Consider the following 18,123-nt stretch of genomic DNA (forward strand, 5'->3'; position numbering starts at 1 on the left):
GCGTCCTCGGCCTCCCCCTCCTTCTGCCCCCCCCCCCCCCCCCCCCGCCCCCCCCCCCCCCCCCCCCCCCCCCTCCTCAGGAAGGGAAAAAAGGCGAGAAGAGCCGGGCAGGCGAGAGGACCGGAGCGGCGGCGCGGCCGGAGAGGGAGCGGCGGGCGCAGGCGGTGGTGGCGGCGGCGGCGGCGGGCGCGGCGTTGGCGGCGGCCCCGGCAGAGCGAGCTGAGCGGGCGAGCCGGCGGCACAGGCGTCCGCGCCGCGTCCTGGCCAGGCTCCGGGCCCGCGCGCCCAGCACAGCCCGCAGCCAGGGCATCCGGACCCTTCTGGCGTCCGGGGGGCTCCGCCAGGCAGGGGGTGGGGAGGAGCTTGAGAGCGCCCGCGGGTGCGCTCTTGGGAACGTCTCGGCGGGGCCCAAAGCGAGTCGGGGGCGGCAGCGACAGTAGCCCCAGCTCGGATCGGGCGCGCGGCTCGGCCGCTGGCGACGCGGTGCGCTCCGGGGGCTTTGCGAGTCGCTGGATCAAGTCCTTGCTCGCCCGTGGGGCCTCTGCTGCTGGGGAAGGTAAGAACGGCTCCGAAGGGGGTGGGGGCGCGGCGAAAGGGGGCGTCTCGCTCTGGGAGGGGGTCGGAGGAGGGGTGGCCTCCCGGACTTCCTAACTTCGCCGTTTGGGGCTTCGCAGCTCTCAGGATTAGGCTTGGAGCTCGGGAGTTTGAAAGCCCCCCCCCCACCTCCAAGCCCCATTCCCCCAGCCCCCTTCCTCTTCTAGCGGCGGCAATGGAATCTGGCAGGTCCCTGCGATCCCGCATTGGGCGGGCTGAGGAGGGGGCGCCCTGGACGTGGGAGAGGCTTCCTGGTGCTCCTCACCTCCCCCTCATCCTTACCAGGCAGAGCTGGGCCAACCTGGCAGGCTCAGTCAGAGAAGGACCCCCTGCTCTATTACCCCCACAGACCCAGGGCGCGCTGGGGAAGGCGTTCCCGTGGTGTTCCGACACAGAGATGCTAGCAGGGGTCTGAGGGAGCCCCACCTGGCTCCCTATGCCGGCCCAAGGAGGCTCGCGAGAGACAATCCGGTGTGTCCCCCATTCCCTGATCTTACCCAGAGCCCGTTACATATATTATAGGGCCCGGCTGCATCTCACCCCCACCCCCAACACAGAGCTGGAGGCGGGCAGAAAAGCCCCCAGACTTCCCGTCACAGCTCTCACCTACAGACCCGACAATGGCAGAGGAGACCCCCGGAGGCTTATCTCCAAATTCGGAAAAAGGGCTGTCCTCGCGCCCCCACCATCACAACTGACACGCGCATACGCCCTAGCTCATTCCTTCCCGGTGTTCTTTCCTGTTCGGTTGGACAGGCGGCGCAGATAGGCTGCCCTGAACTTTGGGTCGGCCCGCTGCCCTCTCCGACCGAGGCAGCGGGGCTGGGCACCGAACACTCCTGGTTGCGTTTCTCCAGTGGGCAGAGGCCACCAGCCTCCGCTGCCGCTGAGCTCTTTCGGAGCTGCGTGCCGTTTCCTCTAGGAATGAGCATGGCCCCCGCCCCCTCCTGAAATTCTGAGGGCTCGGGGATCCGGCCTGGAGCCCTTTGCTCTGGTCCTCTGTGCAGCCTAAGCAGAACAGAAATTATCCCTGCCCCCGGGGAGGTGGGCAGCTGAATGGAGAATCGCAGCGAAGCTAGGTGGCTTGAGGGTTGGTCGGAGGCTGCGGCTCTGTGCTTGAGTCCCTCCGCCTGGCCGCGGTGGCTCCTGCTTGGTCACTCCCAGACAACCAGAGGGCTGCACCAGCCTGGCACCCTCTCGGGCCTGTTGGGCACCCTTGCCCTTTCCACTTTTATTTTGGGCTCCCAAGTTTCTCTCGGAGCGCGCGGACTGGGCTAAGACTAGTCCAGCCCTAGTCCACTCCTTCCGCTCCCCTTCCCTCCCTGAAGTCCCCAGTACGTTCCTCTCCCCTGGGTCTGGGGCGCAGATTCCTTAGCGGCAACTCGGAGGGAGTTGAAAGGCATGAAGACGCGTGGGTGGGCACGGGGCGCGCACTCCCGCCCCAGAGGAGCCGCTCGGCATACGTGTTGAGGAGGGGGTTGGGAGGTCTGCGCGTCTGCACCCTGGGGGCCCAAGGAGACCCTCTGTGCTCTGGAGCCATAAACACACGCCCCTGGTGGGAGCTACTGCAGGGACAGAAACAGCAGGCAGAGGCGTGGGGAGAGAGGCTGGGGTCCTTTTTCTTTATCTGATAGGCGGTATCCCGTATTTGGGATCGGAGAAAGCGAATGTAACATCTCCCAGAACCTTCAAGCCTTCCATTTCTCTGAGACCCTTGCAGCAGCCGCAGCAGCAAGGGGTTCGAGGAGGTAGCTGCTCCTTTCTCAACCGCGGGTGGCCTCAAAACTCTGCTCTCGGACGCCGCCGGGGTGCCGTAGGGTCTGGCTTTGAGTACCCAAGCAAGGTCAAGCAAGCGAAGGAGGGGGCAGGGGCTCCTGGGCGCGTCCCCGCGCGCGCAGACTTGGGGCCTTGGAAGGGGGTGTGGGTTGCCCGCCGAGTCAGTCCCGCAAGCCTGCCTGCGGGCTCCGGGTCCCGAGAGGTGGACATGGCGCGAGTTCGGAGATCCCGGAGCGCCTGGCGCCCGGCACAGGGGCCCTACGCCCTCCCTCTCCCCTTGATATCAGCTGTTCCGCACTGCCTTCAGACTTGTTGCGCCTCAATCGGGGGACTGGAAACCGGCGGGGTAGCTCCATAGCCCTTGAGGCCGGAGCAAAGCCCCCAAGGCCAAGGGATGTGCCAGGGCCCGCGGACACGCGATGCGCCCGGAGAGCGACCAGGGACTTTGCTGCCTCGGGTCGGGAGAGAAGGACGCTTGTCCCTGCCTCGATCCTGCGCGGGGGCGGAGAGGAGGCGATTTTGTCGCCTTCGGCTTCATACCGCACTCCTATGGACCTTGAGCCATGGAGGGGCTGCCGCCAACTTGCTGAGCCCTCCGAGACCCCTTCCTTTGCTCATAGGCTCTTGGGCCTCGGTAGCTGAGACCGCGAAATGGGAACGCGCTTTATGCTCTTGGAACGTTTGCAGCCCCGACCCCTCGCGCTCATCTGGAGAACCGACGTTCGGGGTCCGCAATGTGCTGGGTCTGCGGCGTCCAGGCCGGCTGGATTCCGAGGCGGCTCTGCGCCTGCGGACATAGCGGTTAGGCCAGGGAGCAGCGGGCCCCAGGCAGGGCCCGGCGAGCGGCAGGGGCCTGGGCAGCTTCCCATGGCGCCCTCGTCTCTGGCTGCCCGCCTGGCCCAGTTCTGCCTCCCAGAGCGGGTCTGGGGACGCGGAGTCGGTCCCCAGGGGATGCCGCGGGCTCCAGGCCCAAGCGACCGGCGCCGGGCTGCGGTGGTGGAGGGCGGGAGGGCTCGGCGCGCTGCTGCGGACGACCAAGAGAGGGCGCCCGAGCTGCGCTGCGCTGCGCCGCGCCGCGCCGCGCCGGCCCTGCCCGCCCCTTCCGTCTCCTCCGCTGCAGACCCGCGCTCCAGGCCCCATCTTGGGCAACCCCTAGCCGCCCTCTCTTGTCCCTTGGCTCCTGCTACCAGAGCCAGTGACGCATCTGGTGTCTCAGACCGAGCCTGCATCACCCTCTCCCAAACTCGCCTTGCCTAGGTGTGCAACGCACAAGCGTGACTGTGTGTTTGTGGGCACGTGTACATACGTGCCAATGAATGCACGTGCTTATGGAACAATCTGCAGGCCCTAAACATATGTGTACAAGTGTGCAGCCTTCCACATGTTTGGGTTGTACTTCCACTGCATGGAAAAGACTCTAGCACCTTCCTCCCTGAGTAAGGGGAAGACTCTGTCAACCTGAGGGGTTCTATAACCTGACCGGTTCTGTAACCCTTCCCCCACCCACCCCGTGCCTGAAAGTTCATGGCCCTTGTGATGCCTGGGGTGCAGCTGCACCACGTCATAGACCTGTGAATTCAGGGTAAACTCGGAGCCTGTAGGACCCTGCGCACTGCCCACATACACAGAGAGGAAGTGTTGTACAACAAACACTGGAGGTGCCCATCTTACAAACATGCTGAAAGTATATATAGGGTTGGGCAAAGTCCCTCCCACACACGCACACCCCCCCAAATTCTTGGGTTAATGAGAATATAAAACAGGGGCCTGACATATCCCAGGGGCTGAGATAGCCCAAAGGTGTAGATCCTCCTAGGAGAGTTCCAGGAGGGCCAAGACTTAAGGGCCTTGAAACAAGGTAAGGCAGTTGAGGAACAACAGTCCAAAAGCCCTGGGAGAATGAATGCAGGTATGAGGACTAGTCAGAAACTGGACAGGATGGTGAGGCACAGACAGAACCCTAGAACCCTAAGGGCTTTGGGCTGTACTCTGGAAGCTAGAAAGCACCTGAGGGCCATAGACAGGACTGGTCACTTGGGCCGATAGACCTACCAAAGAGGTGGTGGATGTCACTTTGGGTAGTATATCTCAGGGACACCAATCAGGAGACAGAATGTATGCTCTGTTGTATGGGCCAGCCATACTGTGTGGCACAGAAGGTATAGGTAAACATATGACCCGAGGTAGCCCATGTGCCAGCATGCAACGGACAGACATATCACATAAAGGGCTCACATACCACTGCCCAAACCCTGTACCTACTGTGTGCTCACTGGGACTCATGTCAGTGGAAGCACACGGCAAGTGGAACATAGGTCACATGTGCCCATGTGTGTCCACATATGTACACGGTGGGGTGTGGGGATGTGCTCCAGGTTTCAGGGGCTGTCCTGGTCGTTGGGAAGACCCATGTCACTTGCTCCAAGATTATCCAGTCTGGGGAAGGTCATGCCTCTGGCCTCCTGCACCCTCGGACAGTCAGGCGATGGCGATTTCCACTCTACAGTCCATATACATACTCACCCCCTTGTACCCTTCCCTCCCTCCTTACCAACATCACCAGCTGGCATCTTATTGGTCTCTGAGGTTCTTCTCACCCCACCCATCAGCCCTACCATCTCATGCCCATACACAAGTGCCCCTCATTGTCCCATACCATCACCACTCAATCCCCTCCTTCAGAACTGTTTGAGGCCCCCAACTTGTCTACCGCCTATTTTACCACTCCCAGAAGGTCTGTGGGTCCACAATAGGTCAGGAGTGCTGTATGCACCCCTCCCCCGATTCTTGCTGCTATAGGGCTTGTAGCTGCTGTCTCTTCCTTGAAGCCATCCTCTGTCAGGGCTCCTTGTATGGCCCAACCCTGCCTCTCAGTTCCCTAGAATCCACCTGGCTGAAACAGCATGTCACTTGTCCCTCAAAAGATCAGCAGTTGAAAGCTGTTCTTCCAAAAAGTGACTGCCTATGCATTAGTGTGTGTGCATGTGTGTGTGTGTGTGTACCCCACAGGTAGGGTATGAGTCACACAGTTCTGAGTGTGAGGGTGCTCCTACAGTATATATGAGGATGGATGGATGGATGGATGGATGGATGGATGGATATTTGTGCTGACAGTATATGCTTGCTCTCTGAGTTACGAGTATGTGAGCCTGCTTGTGGGAGAGTATTGTGTGTGCAGTGTACATGTAGTATTGTGCATGTGCTACCACACACACACAGTAGGCACGCAGCATTGTATGTAAGTCCAAGTGTGCAAACACAGTATACTAAACGATCCATGAGAGACTGACCCCTGGGCAGGTGCAAGGAACCCAGGTGTGCACAAAAGTCTGTGGTGTGCTGGGCCAAAGTTGTGTGCTCTGGGGCTCAGTGCACCATGGTCACGGGATAATGCTGCCAGAGCTACCGGCATGGTAACCTGGACTGCATGGGGGTTGGGTCTCAGGCTAGGTGGCAGGAACATATAGGAGATAGGCAGGACACAGGCTCAGGGGACCATCTCCCCAGCACTGACACCATATTCATTTCCACTCAGATTTTTGAAACACCTAATGAGTTCCCAGAGGTCGGTGCACCTCGCCTGGTCTTCCACTCCTATTTTGGGCACTCTGTATGCCCATTCCCTAGCAACCTCACTTTGACCATTCCCCACCCCCACCCCCATCCACCTGGCATGGCAGAACAGTCGCTTGTCTAAAGTCACAGTGCCAACAAGCATGCCCAGGTTTCTATGCAGTGACTTCTGGCCTACTACGTGTTCAGGGGCATGGAGAAGTCTGGGCATGGATGTCAGTGGGTAGGCCTGGAACTTTGTACCCTTCCCTCAGTATCCCCACATCTGAGCTTATCAAGGTCAGCCACAAGAGTCCAGGCCCTCACATGACCTGGGGAATTCCAAGGCCATACCTTGGAGTCCTTCTTCTACCTTTCTGTCACTCCACATGCCCTTCAATGTCCCAGCCGACAGTCAGCTCTGCAAAAGTGCTCAGCACAGGTGTACACATGCCCACCTGCAGAACATGCCCTGTCTTCTCCTGCCTCGCCCTCCCAAGCAAGATGCTCCTAGATGCCCTTGGTAGCAGCTGGGGTGGGGCCTGCTCTCCTCTGTTACTTCCCCAACTGAGCACTGGCTTATGGTGAGTCCTGTTGCAGCTGGAAAGGAGTGGCCACTAAGAGACTTGCCAAAGGTCTTGGCTCAGGAACACCCTCCCCCTTTTCTTCTACCTAGCTCCTGAGCTCTGCCAGGAGGAGCCCTGCTTGTCTGCCATGGCCTCAGACCTGCCCTGGATTTCTTGGGTCTGAGCAGCAGGAAGAAGGCATGGTATGAGCACAGGCCAAGAGAGTGGGGCATATGGCATGCCTTTAGTGCCAGGAGGGTTGGGGTGATGGATATTACCCAGAAAGGAGGGCAGTGATGCAGGGGTCAAGGTACAATAGGCAGTGGGGTGGGATAATAAGGGACAACAGCCTTTTTCTTCTCAAGGGACCTGGAGCCGATGCTCTGCTCGGCTTCCCTGTGGTGGAGGCAATTGCTGTGCTGCCTTCTCTGGGACGTCTAAGCCAAGGCAGATTATGCACTGGCCTAAAGAGGAGCAGGGCACAGACAGAGCGCCTCTGGATACTGCCAGGGCAGTCCCATGTTCTCTCTGACCCTTCCTGCTGGCAGTTCAGCATGCTTTCCAACCAACATCCCCTTAGTGGTTCCTACCTCTATTCCAGGCTCTTCTATCCCATGTCTCTTGTGGGATTGAGGCATGGACCACCTCACCTCCCTGTTAAGTGTGGAGCCTCAAGGGGCCTTGCTGGCCCACACTACACCAAGCAGGTAGGCCTGAGGCCATGGCTGGGAAGCAACCCATGCAGTTACTCCCTCTTCTTTGCTTTTGTACCTCCTGGAAGGCCTTTCACAGATGGGCCTCTGACCCTTTGTCTGAGGGCTTCACACAGGTTGCCTTGAGCCTATATCAGAGACCCCACTAGGGATCCATAGGCAGGTTGCAGGGTCACCTCTGCAATTGGTGACTGAGGCTTGGGAGACCCATTGGAGCAGGGGTAGAGAAAGCATTGTGAGCAAGAGGGACACCCCCGGCCTTTCCCCGTCTCCTAGGCAGTCCTTGGTGCCCAGGGCGCCTGCCCCTCCCCCATTGCAGCCTCATCTAGCACACAGGCAGGCACTGTTCGGATGCAGCAGGATTACAGAGTGGCTTTTGTGACTGGTGTCTAGGATGCCATTGGGAGCCTGGGGCAGGGAGGGAACACCAGGCCCAGGCCCCTGTTTGATCTGTTGATATGGGCTACCGCAGGGTCTTGAGAAGAGATGGACACACTGAGGCTGGAGAGGAATCTCTGATAGCATTCCCCTCCATACTTCTGGAACGTGATGTGGAAGCCAAGTTACTGTCACTGAGCCCGATTGCTCTGTGTGTGTGTGTGTGTGTGTGTGTGTGTGTGTGTGTGTTGTTTGCACTGGACTGGTTGCTTCTTAGGCTGGGGTGGATCAAGGTGGGAACCTCTGGTCTTTGGACCAGAGCAGTTAGCTGCCACCACCACCATCACCCCACTCCCCAAAGACTTGAATCTAGGGTCATGAGGTGCTATGCTTATTCTTGCCTGCAGGTGGCGCTCAGGGAGCCAAGTCACCCCTTCCCAGTTCTCCTTTCCTGATTCCTGCTACTCACTCCACTTGCTGAAGCTTCTATGAATTCCTTCAGTGGGACCTCCCCATTGACACCCTGCCACCTCTCCTACCCCCTGAGGCTTCTCTGGGGGCCATAGAAGATGTCTTGTCCTGTAGCCAGCCTTCTCTGCAGAACAGTGACGGCTAGACAGTAGGAAGAGCTTCCTGGAAGTAGAACAATTGGGCCTTGGGAAAGATTGGGAGGAAAGGGGGGGCCAGTGGAAGATCTGGTACAAATTGGACCCTTCTTCTGGGAACCAGAGTGGGTAGCAGGCATATATACTGCCCAGTGTTACTCAGACCTGGAGAAGTGGCCTTTGGTTTGGGAGGTCAAGGTAGTCTCCACTTTTCTCAGAGAGAGAGAGCCGGTGACAGCCTCATATTGGGTTTGGAACATTTAACCTGAGAGTCCCTCAACACTTGGGAGTAGGAGACACGAACCATCTCTAGCCTGTCTTGAAGCTTATAGGCTCTAAAACTATGTGGGAAGCCCACGACAGGCCAGGCTGCAGTTCCTTTCAGGGTTCCTGACAGATGCTTGGAACATCTCTGGGAAAATGAGGCTGTTGCGCTCCTGCAAAGGCCACCAGGCATTCACCTGGGAAGTATAAAGCACGGCCTTGGGAGGTGTGGAACATAGTGAGCCTGGTGCAGCCCTGGGGACCCCAGGTACCCTCTCAAGGAACAGCCTGTGTACTAGCTGTGGCAGAGGGAAGGGACACAGGCTACACAGGGCAGAGGATCTGTGTGCATGCTAGAGGGGCTGCAGGGCCACTTCCTGTGGGTGAGCATAGGATTCAGCTGCCCTTGTAGCCCAACTCCTGGCCACCAAGGTGTTCTGAAACTTGCTGCCCAGGTGATTCCAATGTTCCCAGCTTGACTGGCTCAGCCCCCTCTGGACCGCCCAGTGTGCATGCCTCTGAGGCTGGGTTCCTTAGCACATTGCATAAACACACCTTGCCCATGTTTACATAAACATAGTCATGTGTGTAGACAGGGCTTGCACAGACACATGTAAATACAGTCACACAAAGGACACATGACTGCTCCACCTCCCCGTCTCAGTGAGGGACACCAGCTGCCTTCACTTCCCCAGCCAGCATCCACTGCCTGTGACCCTCTGTCCCTGCTGAGAAAGGTCTCCCTCACCCCAATCCTACCTCTCTCTCTCTCTCTCTCTCTGCCACTGTGTCCTCTAAAGCCACAGAAAGATCAGATGAGGCCTGAGCTACAGCATAGTCTCAGAGCCCCACTTGGGCTCTGCCTTCCAAGATGCCAGCCTTAGGGTGAGCTTGACCTCGCCCCTGCCAGCAGGGAGCCCATCTCTGTTGAGTCCCATGCAGAGGACTTGCTTGGGCTGAGAAAGATAAGAAAGGACTTGTGGGAGGAGCCAGGCAAGTGGGTGCAGAGGCCCCTGGGGACAGACTGGAGTGTAGGCAGAGGCCCAGCGTGCTGACATCCAGACTTTTTCCTAGTCCTACCTAGCAACAGAGTACAGCCAGGCCCTGCTATGGCTCTCTCTTGTGTTGGCTGTGATGCCCTTGGGCCGGCAGTGACTTTTCCAAGGCTGAGAATGAGGCAAGCTCAAGTCTGAGAGGCTTTAGAGTCATGGTTCTCAACCTGTGGGTCACGGCCCCTCGGGAGGGGCTTGCATATAGATTTCCTGCATGTCCGATATTTACATTACAGTCACTATGAAGTCAAAATGAAATGATTTTATGACTGGGGGTCACCACAATATGAGGATCCATACTAAAGGGATTGTAGCATTAGGAAGGCTGAGAACCACTGCTTTAGAGGGAAGAGGCAGGAACCTCCCTCCCTTGGTGGCCCTATGTCCCCCATGGGAGTTTTAGGGACCCTGTTTGAGGACTCCATAGGTGGTGTTTGTTGAAGGCTTTGGAGTTTTCCGAGGGTAAGGGCTCCTGAGAGGACATGGGACATTGCTCCCACCTGCCTCTTTTTCCATCTCTCTCGCTGTGACCTCCTACATCCTTAATAACCAGGATGTTTCCCCTATCTTAACCGTCCTTTGCTTCCTGCCTCCTATGTATCCTCTTTTGGTCCCTAGCCTGTAAATGAGTCCTTGGATGTCTGGTGGCTCATTTAAGGGACAGCTCTGTGGCTGTACTGCCTCTGGCCTCCATGGCCACCTCCTGTCCCTGGAACAGACACTGGGAACCTTTGTCCTTGGCCAGTACTCAAGGAGTAGTTGGCCATCTTACAGGAGTTGACCGATGACAAGAATCTGGCCGGCAGGGACACTGGGAGGGCCCGTGCTCAGCTAGTGCCCTGGGGTCCTGGGATGGTGGCAAAGTAAGGACAAGGGTAGGATCTTCTTGGGACCTTATTGGCTGTCTGTGAAGTGGATCCCTTAGGCTCTCTGTAGCAATGACAGAATGTCGGCATAGAGCAACATGTACCATGTACTGTCCTTCCAAAAACTCAAGCTGAGTTTACCTATGTTTCTCACCATGCTGACCCTTAGAGCCCAGCGTCACTGGGCTCTATGGACACCACTGATACCCCACACTGCCTGGCTAGGTTGGGATCTCAGAATATATCCCAGGCCATGCCCACTTTCCAAATGGGATACTAGAGGCCCAGGGGCCAGTGATTGTATCTGACCTCAGCTCTGGAGATGGGGGTTCCAAAGTCAATGCCCTCCTGTGAGGAGAGAGCCCAGGAACCAGTGTTCCTTTCAAGCTATGTATACCCTTTGGTAAAAGGCATAAAAAAAGATTTGGAGATCACAGCCATCCCAAGATGCCCTGGGCTTTCTAGGTACCATGAATGAGACAGAGTGAGGTTGGCTGGCCCTGGGGGTGGAATCGTGATGGCATGGGCAGTTGTACCAGGCTTGGCTAAATGTTTCCTGTAGACCTTACCAGCATTGCCCTGGGCCTGGGGCTGACCCCTGCTTTTCATAGTGGGGATGCACACCCCTGGCTGGGGCTCTGCTGAGGGACTGGTATCAGGAACAACTGAGTAAAGGACTCAGCAGACTGCAGGACTCAAGCCATGGCTTCTCTGGTTCTGTAATAGGGAGGGTGGTCAGGGTGGCTCTGTGAGGTCACATCAGAGGTCACCCCTAACGGTGTTTACAGTGGCAGAAGTAGAGAGAGGAGACACAGAGAGGGCTTCCCAGGGTGCGTGGGGTTACCATGGTTATGAGGCACAAACAGAGGCTCTGTGAGGATTGTCCAGCTTCAAGCATCCTGGCTTCCATCACCTGAGAAACCTCCACTCTGGTTGGGGCTGAGCCTGGAGGCTGCTGCCTGCTCAGGGGGCAGTCCAGGAAAGACACCAGCATGGAACAGAGCAGTGACTGATCTTTGAACTGCTAGTCAGTTGGGCCCAGGCTGCAGGACACGGAGAGTCCCTGGGTGGGGCAAGCTGTTACATACACAGAGTCAGCAGGGGCAACAAGAATCTGCACCCAGAGGCTGAGAGGGCAAGGAAGGAGCCTGGCAAGGACCTCCCTTCCTCCCCTACTGGTTCAGCTGTGGAGGGGCAGTGGGGAAACTGATGTCTCTAACAAGGCAGGGCTGGGCGGTGGTAGTGCACGCCTTTAATCCCAGCACTTGGGAGGCAGAGGCAGGCAGATTTCTGAGTTTGAGGCCAGTCTGGTCTACAGAGTGAGTCCTGGGCTGGGTGGCATGCCTCATTCTGAGTCCAGACTAGCTCTCAAGTTTTTTTTTCCTTCAGGGGTGCACGAGGAATCACCTCGTGGTGCCAGTGTTGTGGATGGAAGGTTTTCCCCAGAGACACTAGGTCATGGCCAGTCCAGGATTTAGGTTATGTTTTCTTACCCACCTTTATGACCTTGAGGAAGCCATGTGTTCTCTGTGTGGCAGCTTCCTCATTATGAGATGTGGGGTAACCATGTAGCCACACAGAGCTAGAAGTAAGGTGAGAGCACACGAGGCAGATAGGAGAGTGAGGAAGGGAAGTCCCAGCTGTAGTGCATGGAGCAGGGACGGCCATGCATGAGAAACAGGTAGTGGGTGCTGTCATAGCAACACCACGCACGCCCTTCACCTCCAGGGCTGCATCCTGCCTCCTTTGATGACAGTCAGTACCGGGTCCAGGTTTATGGAAAGGTATGAGGTCTCTTGGGAGCCCTGGGAAATACCATGGTGACCTCTCTCTTCCCTCCTGCCTGCTTCCATGCCTGTATGATTGACAGATTTTCAAGAAGGAAAAAGGCCACTGAGCTGGAAGGGAAGGTCAAGAGAGGGTCTGAGGGAGCCAGGCTCCTACTCCTAAAGGCCCAGAGAGAGTGAGCAAATTCAGGGCCCATAATTAACCAGACATGGCAGGCATAAAGGTCTTTACTCAGGAAGGGAGAGGAGGAGGTCCCTTGGGTTGGACCACTGGCAGAGACAGAGAAGCGGGTGGACAGAGACAGTGCTGTACTGTGCAAAGCCTCATGCCTCACTAGACCTACTAAGTGACTGCCTCTTTAAGCCACTGAGACCATTTTTTTTTCTTTCAGTTACCATTGGAAACCACAGGCAAACACCAGGAGCCTGGACTTTAGGAGTTATCGCTGCTCCCACTGTCTCCTGAAACCCTGCCCTGCCCCCACCTTGCCTTCACCCAGCCCCTGCCTCTGGCTCACTGCCCTGGACGGCCCTGCCTGCTGCCGGACCCTGGCATGTCAAGGCCTGGCCTGCACTTGCCTGCCCAGCCCGCGGAACCCCAGCGGCCCCGCGAGCTAGGATGAGGGGCCAGGCTGCTGCCCCGGGCCCCATCTGGATCCTTGCTCCACTCCTACTGTTACTATTGCTACTGGGGCGCTGGGCGCGCGCTGCCTCTGGGGCAGACATAGGGCCTGGGACAGAGCAGTGCACCACGTTGGTGCAGGGAAAGTTCTTCGGCTACTTCTCGGCGGCTGCTGTATTTCCGGCCAACGCTTCACGCTGCTCTTGGACCCTTCGCAACCCGGACCCTCGTCGTTACACGCTCTACATGAAGGTGGCCAAGGCACCTGCACCCTGCCGCGGCCCCGGCCGAGTTCGTACCTACCAGTTCGACTCTTTCTTGGAATCCACACGCACCTACCTGGGTGTGGAGAGCTTTGACGAAGTTCTGCGGCTCTGCGATCCCTCTGCACCCCTCGCCTTTCTACAGGCCAGCAAACAGTTTCTACAGATGCAACGCCAACAGCCACCCCAAGACGGTGACCTCGGACCCCAGGGCGAGTTCCCCAGCTCTAGTGACGACTTCTCCGTGGAGTACCTGGTGGTGGGCAATCGCAACCCCAGCCATGCTGCCTGTCAGATGCTGTGTCGCTGGCTGGATGCCTGTCTAGCCGGCAGCCGCAGCTCACACCCCTGTGGCATCATGCAGACTCCCTGCGCCTGCCTGGGTGGAGATGTTGGAGACCCTGCTTCCAGCCCCTTGGTCCCCCGTGGGGACGTCTGCTTGAGGGACGGCGTAGCTGGTGGCCCTGAGAACTGCCTCACCAGCCTGACCCAGGACCGGGGTGGGCACGGCTCAGCAGGTGAGTGGAATCCAGAGAACCTTGTACAGTTCTGCAGCAGATGAAATGAGAGCGTGAGGGAGAGTGCAGTCCCCGAGGCTGGGGTCTGTTGGGGCATCTCTTTTTGTCATCCGGGTTGAGAGACCATGTGTAGAATTCAAATTGCCAATGGCTCTTCGTTCCCAGGATAGAAAGCCCAGCCCACATAGGGTGTGGCATGTGAGGGAGGGAGGGAAGAAAGGATCAGTAGCCAGTTTCCCCAAGCCACTTCCTCGGTTTAAATCTTCCACATGGGAGGACACTAATCTTCAACAACGACATTTTCCAGCATCCCTAGGGTACAGTACCTGGTATCTGGGGACTAAAGTGGAGGTCAGCACCTCCCCATGGGAGCACGCATAGACAGAGTACTCACAGGGCTGTTGCCAGGAGGTAAGGTTTTGGAGCTCAGTGTAGCATGTCTACAGCAGCTGCCACTGAGGTGTGATAGTGAGAGCAGGGACACAATGCCATCCTTGGCCAGTGACCACAGGAAGAAGACACGCTACCCAACAGTATGTAGCCCTCCCAGGCAGAGCCAGGGTATCAAGGACACCCAGAAGCCCTGTGATGAGAAAACCATTGCCTTTACTCATGGGCTGGAGACCTGAGGACAATGGCCTCAGGATGGCAGGGTCCAGGCCTGATGGGGATGCAAGGGGTTGATGACTGGTCATGGTGCTATCAGTGTGTCTTTATGAGTGTCGTATCTGTAACAAGAGGTAGGCCCTGCCTGCTGCGTGACCTGGAGGAGAGCAGAGGTAGGGCCCTCCAAGATTTGAGCTGGAGAAACGAGTTGAGTCAACATCAAGGGGACGTTGGGGAATAAGAAGACAAGTCTATTCATTGATGGTGTGTAGGGCCAAGGCAAGGCCTGACTGAGGACCTGATGCCAGGAGATCTAGAGTGGGATGCTGATGCCCATAGGGCATCCCTCAGCCTTAAGCGTGTCAGAGGCCACGAGGCCATTCAGGCTGCAAAGGAATTTTCCAACCCCAGGCACATTTCTGGTCAAGGCCCTATGACAGGTCCCAGGTCTGGATCTCTGTGAGACCGAAGCTGAGCCGACCTCTTCAGGGTCCTCAGACGAAATTCTGAACATTCTGTCATTGTGATGGGAAGAAAGGGTGGAGGACCAGCCTTCCTGGCATTTAGGCTGGAGGTCATTGTGACCTTGACAAAGGCAGGTTTCATTGTGTGACAGGAATGGGAGTGAGCCCAAAGGGAACCCTGGAAGAATAGAGAGATGGGGTGGGAAGATGCAGGAGGATGGGGCCAGCTGTCACAAGCAGACCTGGCCATGTACCGTACCATACTCTGCCACTCCCCATCATCTAACTGCCTTGAGCCGTGGTTCCTACATCTGCAAAATGATTCTTGGGGTTGCACAGCCACCTTGATTTTATTTGTTTCTGACTGGGGCCACAGTCACACCCCCTGGGCAGCAGCTTGACCTCAGTGGAATATTGGGGCAGCTACTGTGCCAGGGAGCTGCTGGATGTTGCTCCAAACCCCTTGGCCCAGCTGCCAGCAGCCAAGGCCTTCAGGGCTGGCATGATAGATGCTGGAGGCACCAAATGGAGGTGCTTGTGTGCTATGGGGCCGGGGGCAGTGTGTAGCTGCATTTATTTCCCGAGGAATGAGTATGTGAGCGCCTTTGCTGCGGGAGCCATGAAGTGACCAGGTTTCTCTGTGGAGTGTTTACATGACCTTGAGAACAGAAGGACTTTGGGAGGGCTTGGTGCAAAGGAGTAATATACTGGGGCTCCTCACGGGAACCTGGATGGGGAGGAGGCTGTTATTGGCCTGGTCATTTGTAGTGGGAAGGAGGAGGGAGGAGGGAGGAGGGAGGAGGAGGAGGAGGAGAGGTTTTGGTGCAACTGATGGACTGTGGATGAAAGGGTGTGGGTGTGGAGGCAGGAAGAGCAAGCCTGGCCCCATCAGGAATGAGGACATCCATGTGGGACAGAGGAAGCAGGACTGCAGATGCAGCTTCTTAAGGACGATTCTAAGGGCAGAGTAGAACTAGAGGCTGAGACGTGTGTGACCCAGGTCGTAGGGTATGTGAGCATAACCCTGGCCCCTGGTGAATGCGTACAGGCCCAGGCTAGAACATCGGCCTTGGAACCCCACTTCGGAGTCTTGGGTCTGACCCTGGCTCACCTGTGTTTCTAGGCCAGCCCAGCCCCTCAGTTCTCCTCTCTGGGGGCCTGAGAATGCCTTCTTCTGTCTCTGTGAGAGTAAGAGTGGGGTGAAGCAGCCAATGGCGAAGGGTTGGTGTTCTTGTTTATTGCTAGGCCCACTCTGGGGACCTAGGAGCAGAGGCAGACAGAGGCTGGGGTGTGTACAGGTTGAGCTTGGGCAGTTTGAGCATCAGGTCAGTATATGGATTCTGACAGTGTTGGCAGGTAGTACTCAGAGGCAGGTGGGAGGAGGTGTGTGTGCATGAATGTACATGTATGAATTGTACATGTGTGTATGGTAGGGTGCACTTTGTGCACACGTATGTGCATGTATACATATGTGTATGGTGGCTACACCCATATATGAATACATATATAAAGTGTATTTTGCACATGTGTTCATGTAATCACATGTTCACATGTATAACACATGAAAACCCAGTGGGTATACTGATTTGATTATTGTGTTTGCAGTGTCTTGCAGTTATATGTGTATACTCTCATGTATGTATGCCAGCATTGTGTGAGCCCACATATGTCTTTGTTTATTGCTAGGCAGACTCCTAGTAATACGCCAAAAAAATTTATATGTGTACATGTGTGAACACGTGGGTGTTCATGCAGCACATTGTGACTGTATATGTGTCTGTGGGTGTATGTATATATGCCAGGTATGTATGTACCCGGCACTGAGCATGTAGGCTTGTGTGTGCATGGTGAGTATGTGTATGTGTAACGAGGGTGGGCTCCGTCTGTTTGACTTGCTTGGCTGCTGGTCTATTGGAAGATAGTTTGGAGAACACAAGGACTAGGCCCCAGCATATGAGGCAGAGGATGCGTTCTTATATGTAGGGTAGACTGACCACTCAGCTCACATCAGGTGCCTGCATCCTGCATGCAGACTCTCACTTCCTGGCCGTGGGAGGGGAAGGAGCCCAACAGTGACAGCAATGGCTGTCACTGAGTGCAGGCTTTGTTCTAGAAGTGTCACCTAGAGGTGAGTTCCTGCTTCCTATGGCCATGAGTCAGGCCCCAGCAGACGCTGTTCCTGCCCTGGTCATCTTTTCACAGTTGCTCTGCCTCCTGAAGATCCCTCCTTAACCCCTCCCTAGGCTCTCCTCTGTAGCATTGTGTGTCCTGCCCAGTAAAACACCTTTTCCCTTTCTGCCTTCCCTGACAAGTATCACTTTCAAACATGCCGTACAACTCCTCCAGTGGGCCTCTTACTCACCGCCTATGTTAATATGTGAGCAACACAGACACTAGGCACACCCCATTCACTGATGCTTCCCAAGTGTGGCGGACTGGGCTTAAAGAAGGCACTCAGCACATGCTTGTGAAATCGGGCCAGAGGTAGTAGGTCACATAGCTTGTAAGAGATAGACTAACTGCAGACTACCCGGTGACATTCTATGCATTGAGCTCTGCCTCGGTGGTGGCAGTGGCTAAGGACGCAAGTTAGGCAACTCTTCATGCTGAGTCAGGTTGTGCAGCTGACTCTCCGCTCTTGCCTGCTGAGCTCTGTGCCCAGGGCCTTTGCCCTCACTGTCTTCTGGGAGCATGCAAACTTGGGCACCCATTCCCTCCTAAGTCAGGCAATGTCCAGCTGAGATGGAGTCAGCAGGAATCCCACTGAGTGTGTGGCCCGATTTCAGCCCTGCCCTCCACACAAGGCCTGTCCAAGTGCCACATGGCTGTGTCACACGTTGGATTCTAGGCTAGGGCAACTGTCCCTGCTGCCTAGTCTTCTAAGGCTGCCAGGCCCTGGCACCAACCCTTGTCATGCACTGCCCCAACTCCCTGTCTCTCTGTTTCCTCCTCCATCTCTCTCATGTCTCTGCCGCTGGTGAGATGAATCATTTTTTCTCAAGGGCTGCTTTAAATATTCATGTTTTAATTAAAGAATATTATTGCAGAAATGACATGTAAGATAATGAAAAAGCAGGATTCTGGGGGGTGGGGCCTGGGAGTTCCTGGGAGTCTGTGAGTGTGTCTCTGTGTGTTCTTGCGTGTCTCTGTGTGTCATCGTGTGCTGCTGTGAGTGTGGCCCATGAGCCCTTGTGTATCTCTCTGAGTTTGTCCCTGTGAGTGTGTCCTGTGCTTCCCATTTGTTCCCATGACTGTGTACCTGTGTTTCCCTGTGAGTATCCTTGGATGTATATGTTCGTGTGAGTGTATTCCTGTGAGTGTTGCTGTGGGTGTGCATTCCAGCATATATTTGAGCCCTAGTGTGTATGCATTGCTAAATGTGTCCATGTGCACTTGCCTGAGGTGGAAGGCTGGGTTGAGTCTCCTGGTTGAGACAGGGTGTGTGCATATGCTATACCAGCCTAGGGGCCCTGGAATGCCCAGGGGCTCATGACTTC

General features: G+C 56.5%; 1 protein-coding gene across 3 annotated transcripts in view; it reads left to right on the forward strand.

Annotated features, from left to right (window-relative positions):
* The first annotated feature begins 206 nt into the window (after window positions 1–206).
* The window catches only part of Adgrb1 (adhesion G protein-coupled receptor B1), a 72,432-nt gene continuing 54,515 nt past the window's right edge, over window positions 207–18,123 (forward strand). For all 3 annotated transcript variants that reach the window (XM_029470029.1, XM_029470031.1, XM_029470030.1), the window contains exons 1-2: window positions 207–556; window positions 12,546–13,556. In XM_029470029.1, coding sequence (XP_029325889.1) covers window positions 12,773–13,556 — 784 coding nt within the window. In that variant the 5' untranslated portion in view covers window positions 207–556; window positions 12,546–12,772. The remainder of the gene's footprint in view (window positions 557–12,545; window positions 13,557–18,123) is intronic.

This window comes from Mus caroli, chromosome 15, assembly GCF_900094665.2.
Source record: "Mus caroli chromosome 15, CAROLI_EIJ_v1.1, whole genome shotgun sequence".
Lineage (NCBI taxonomy): Eukaryota > Metazoa > Chordata > Mammalia > Rodentia > Muridae > Mus > Mus caroli.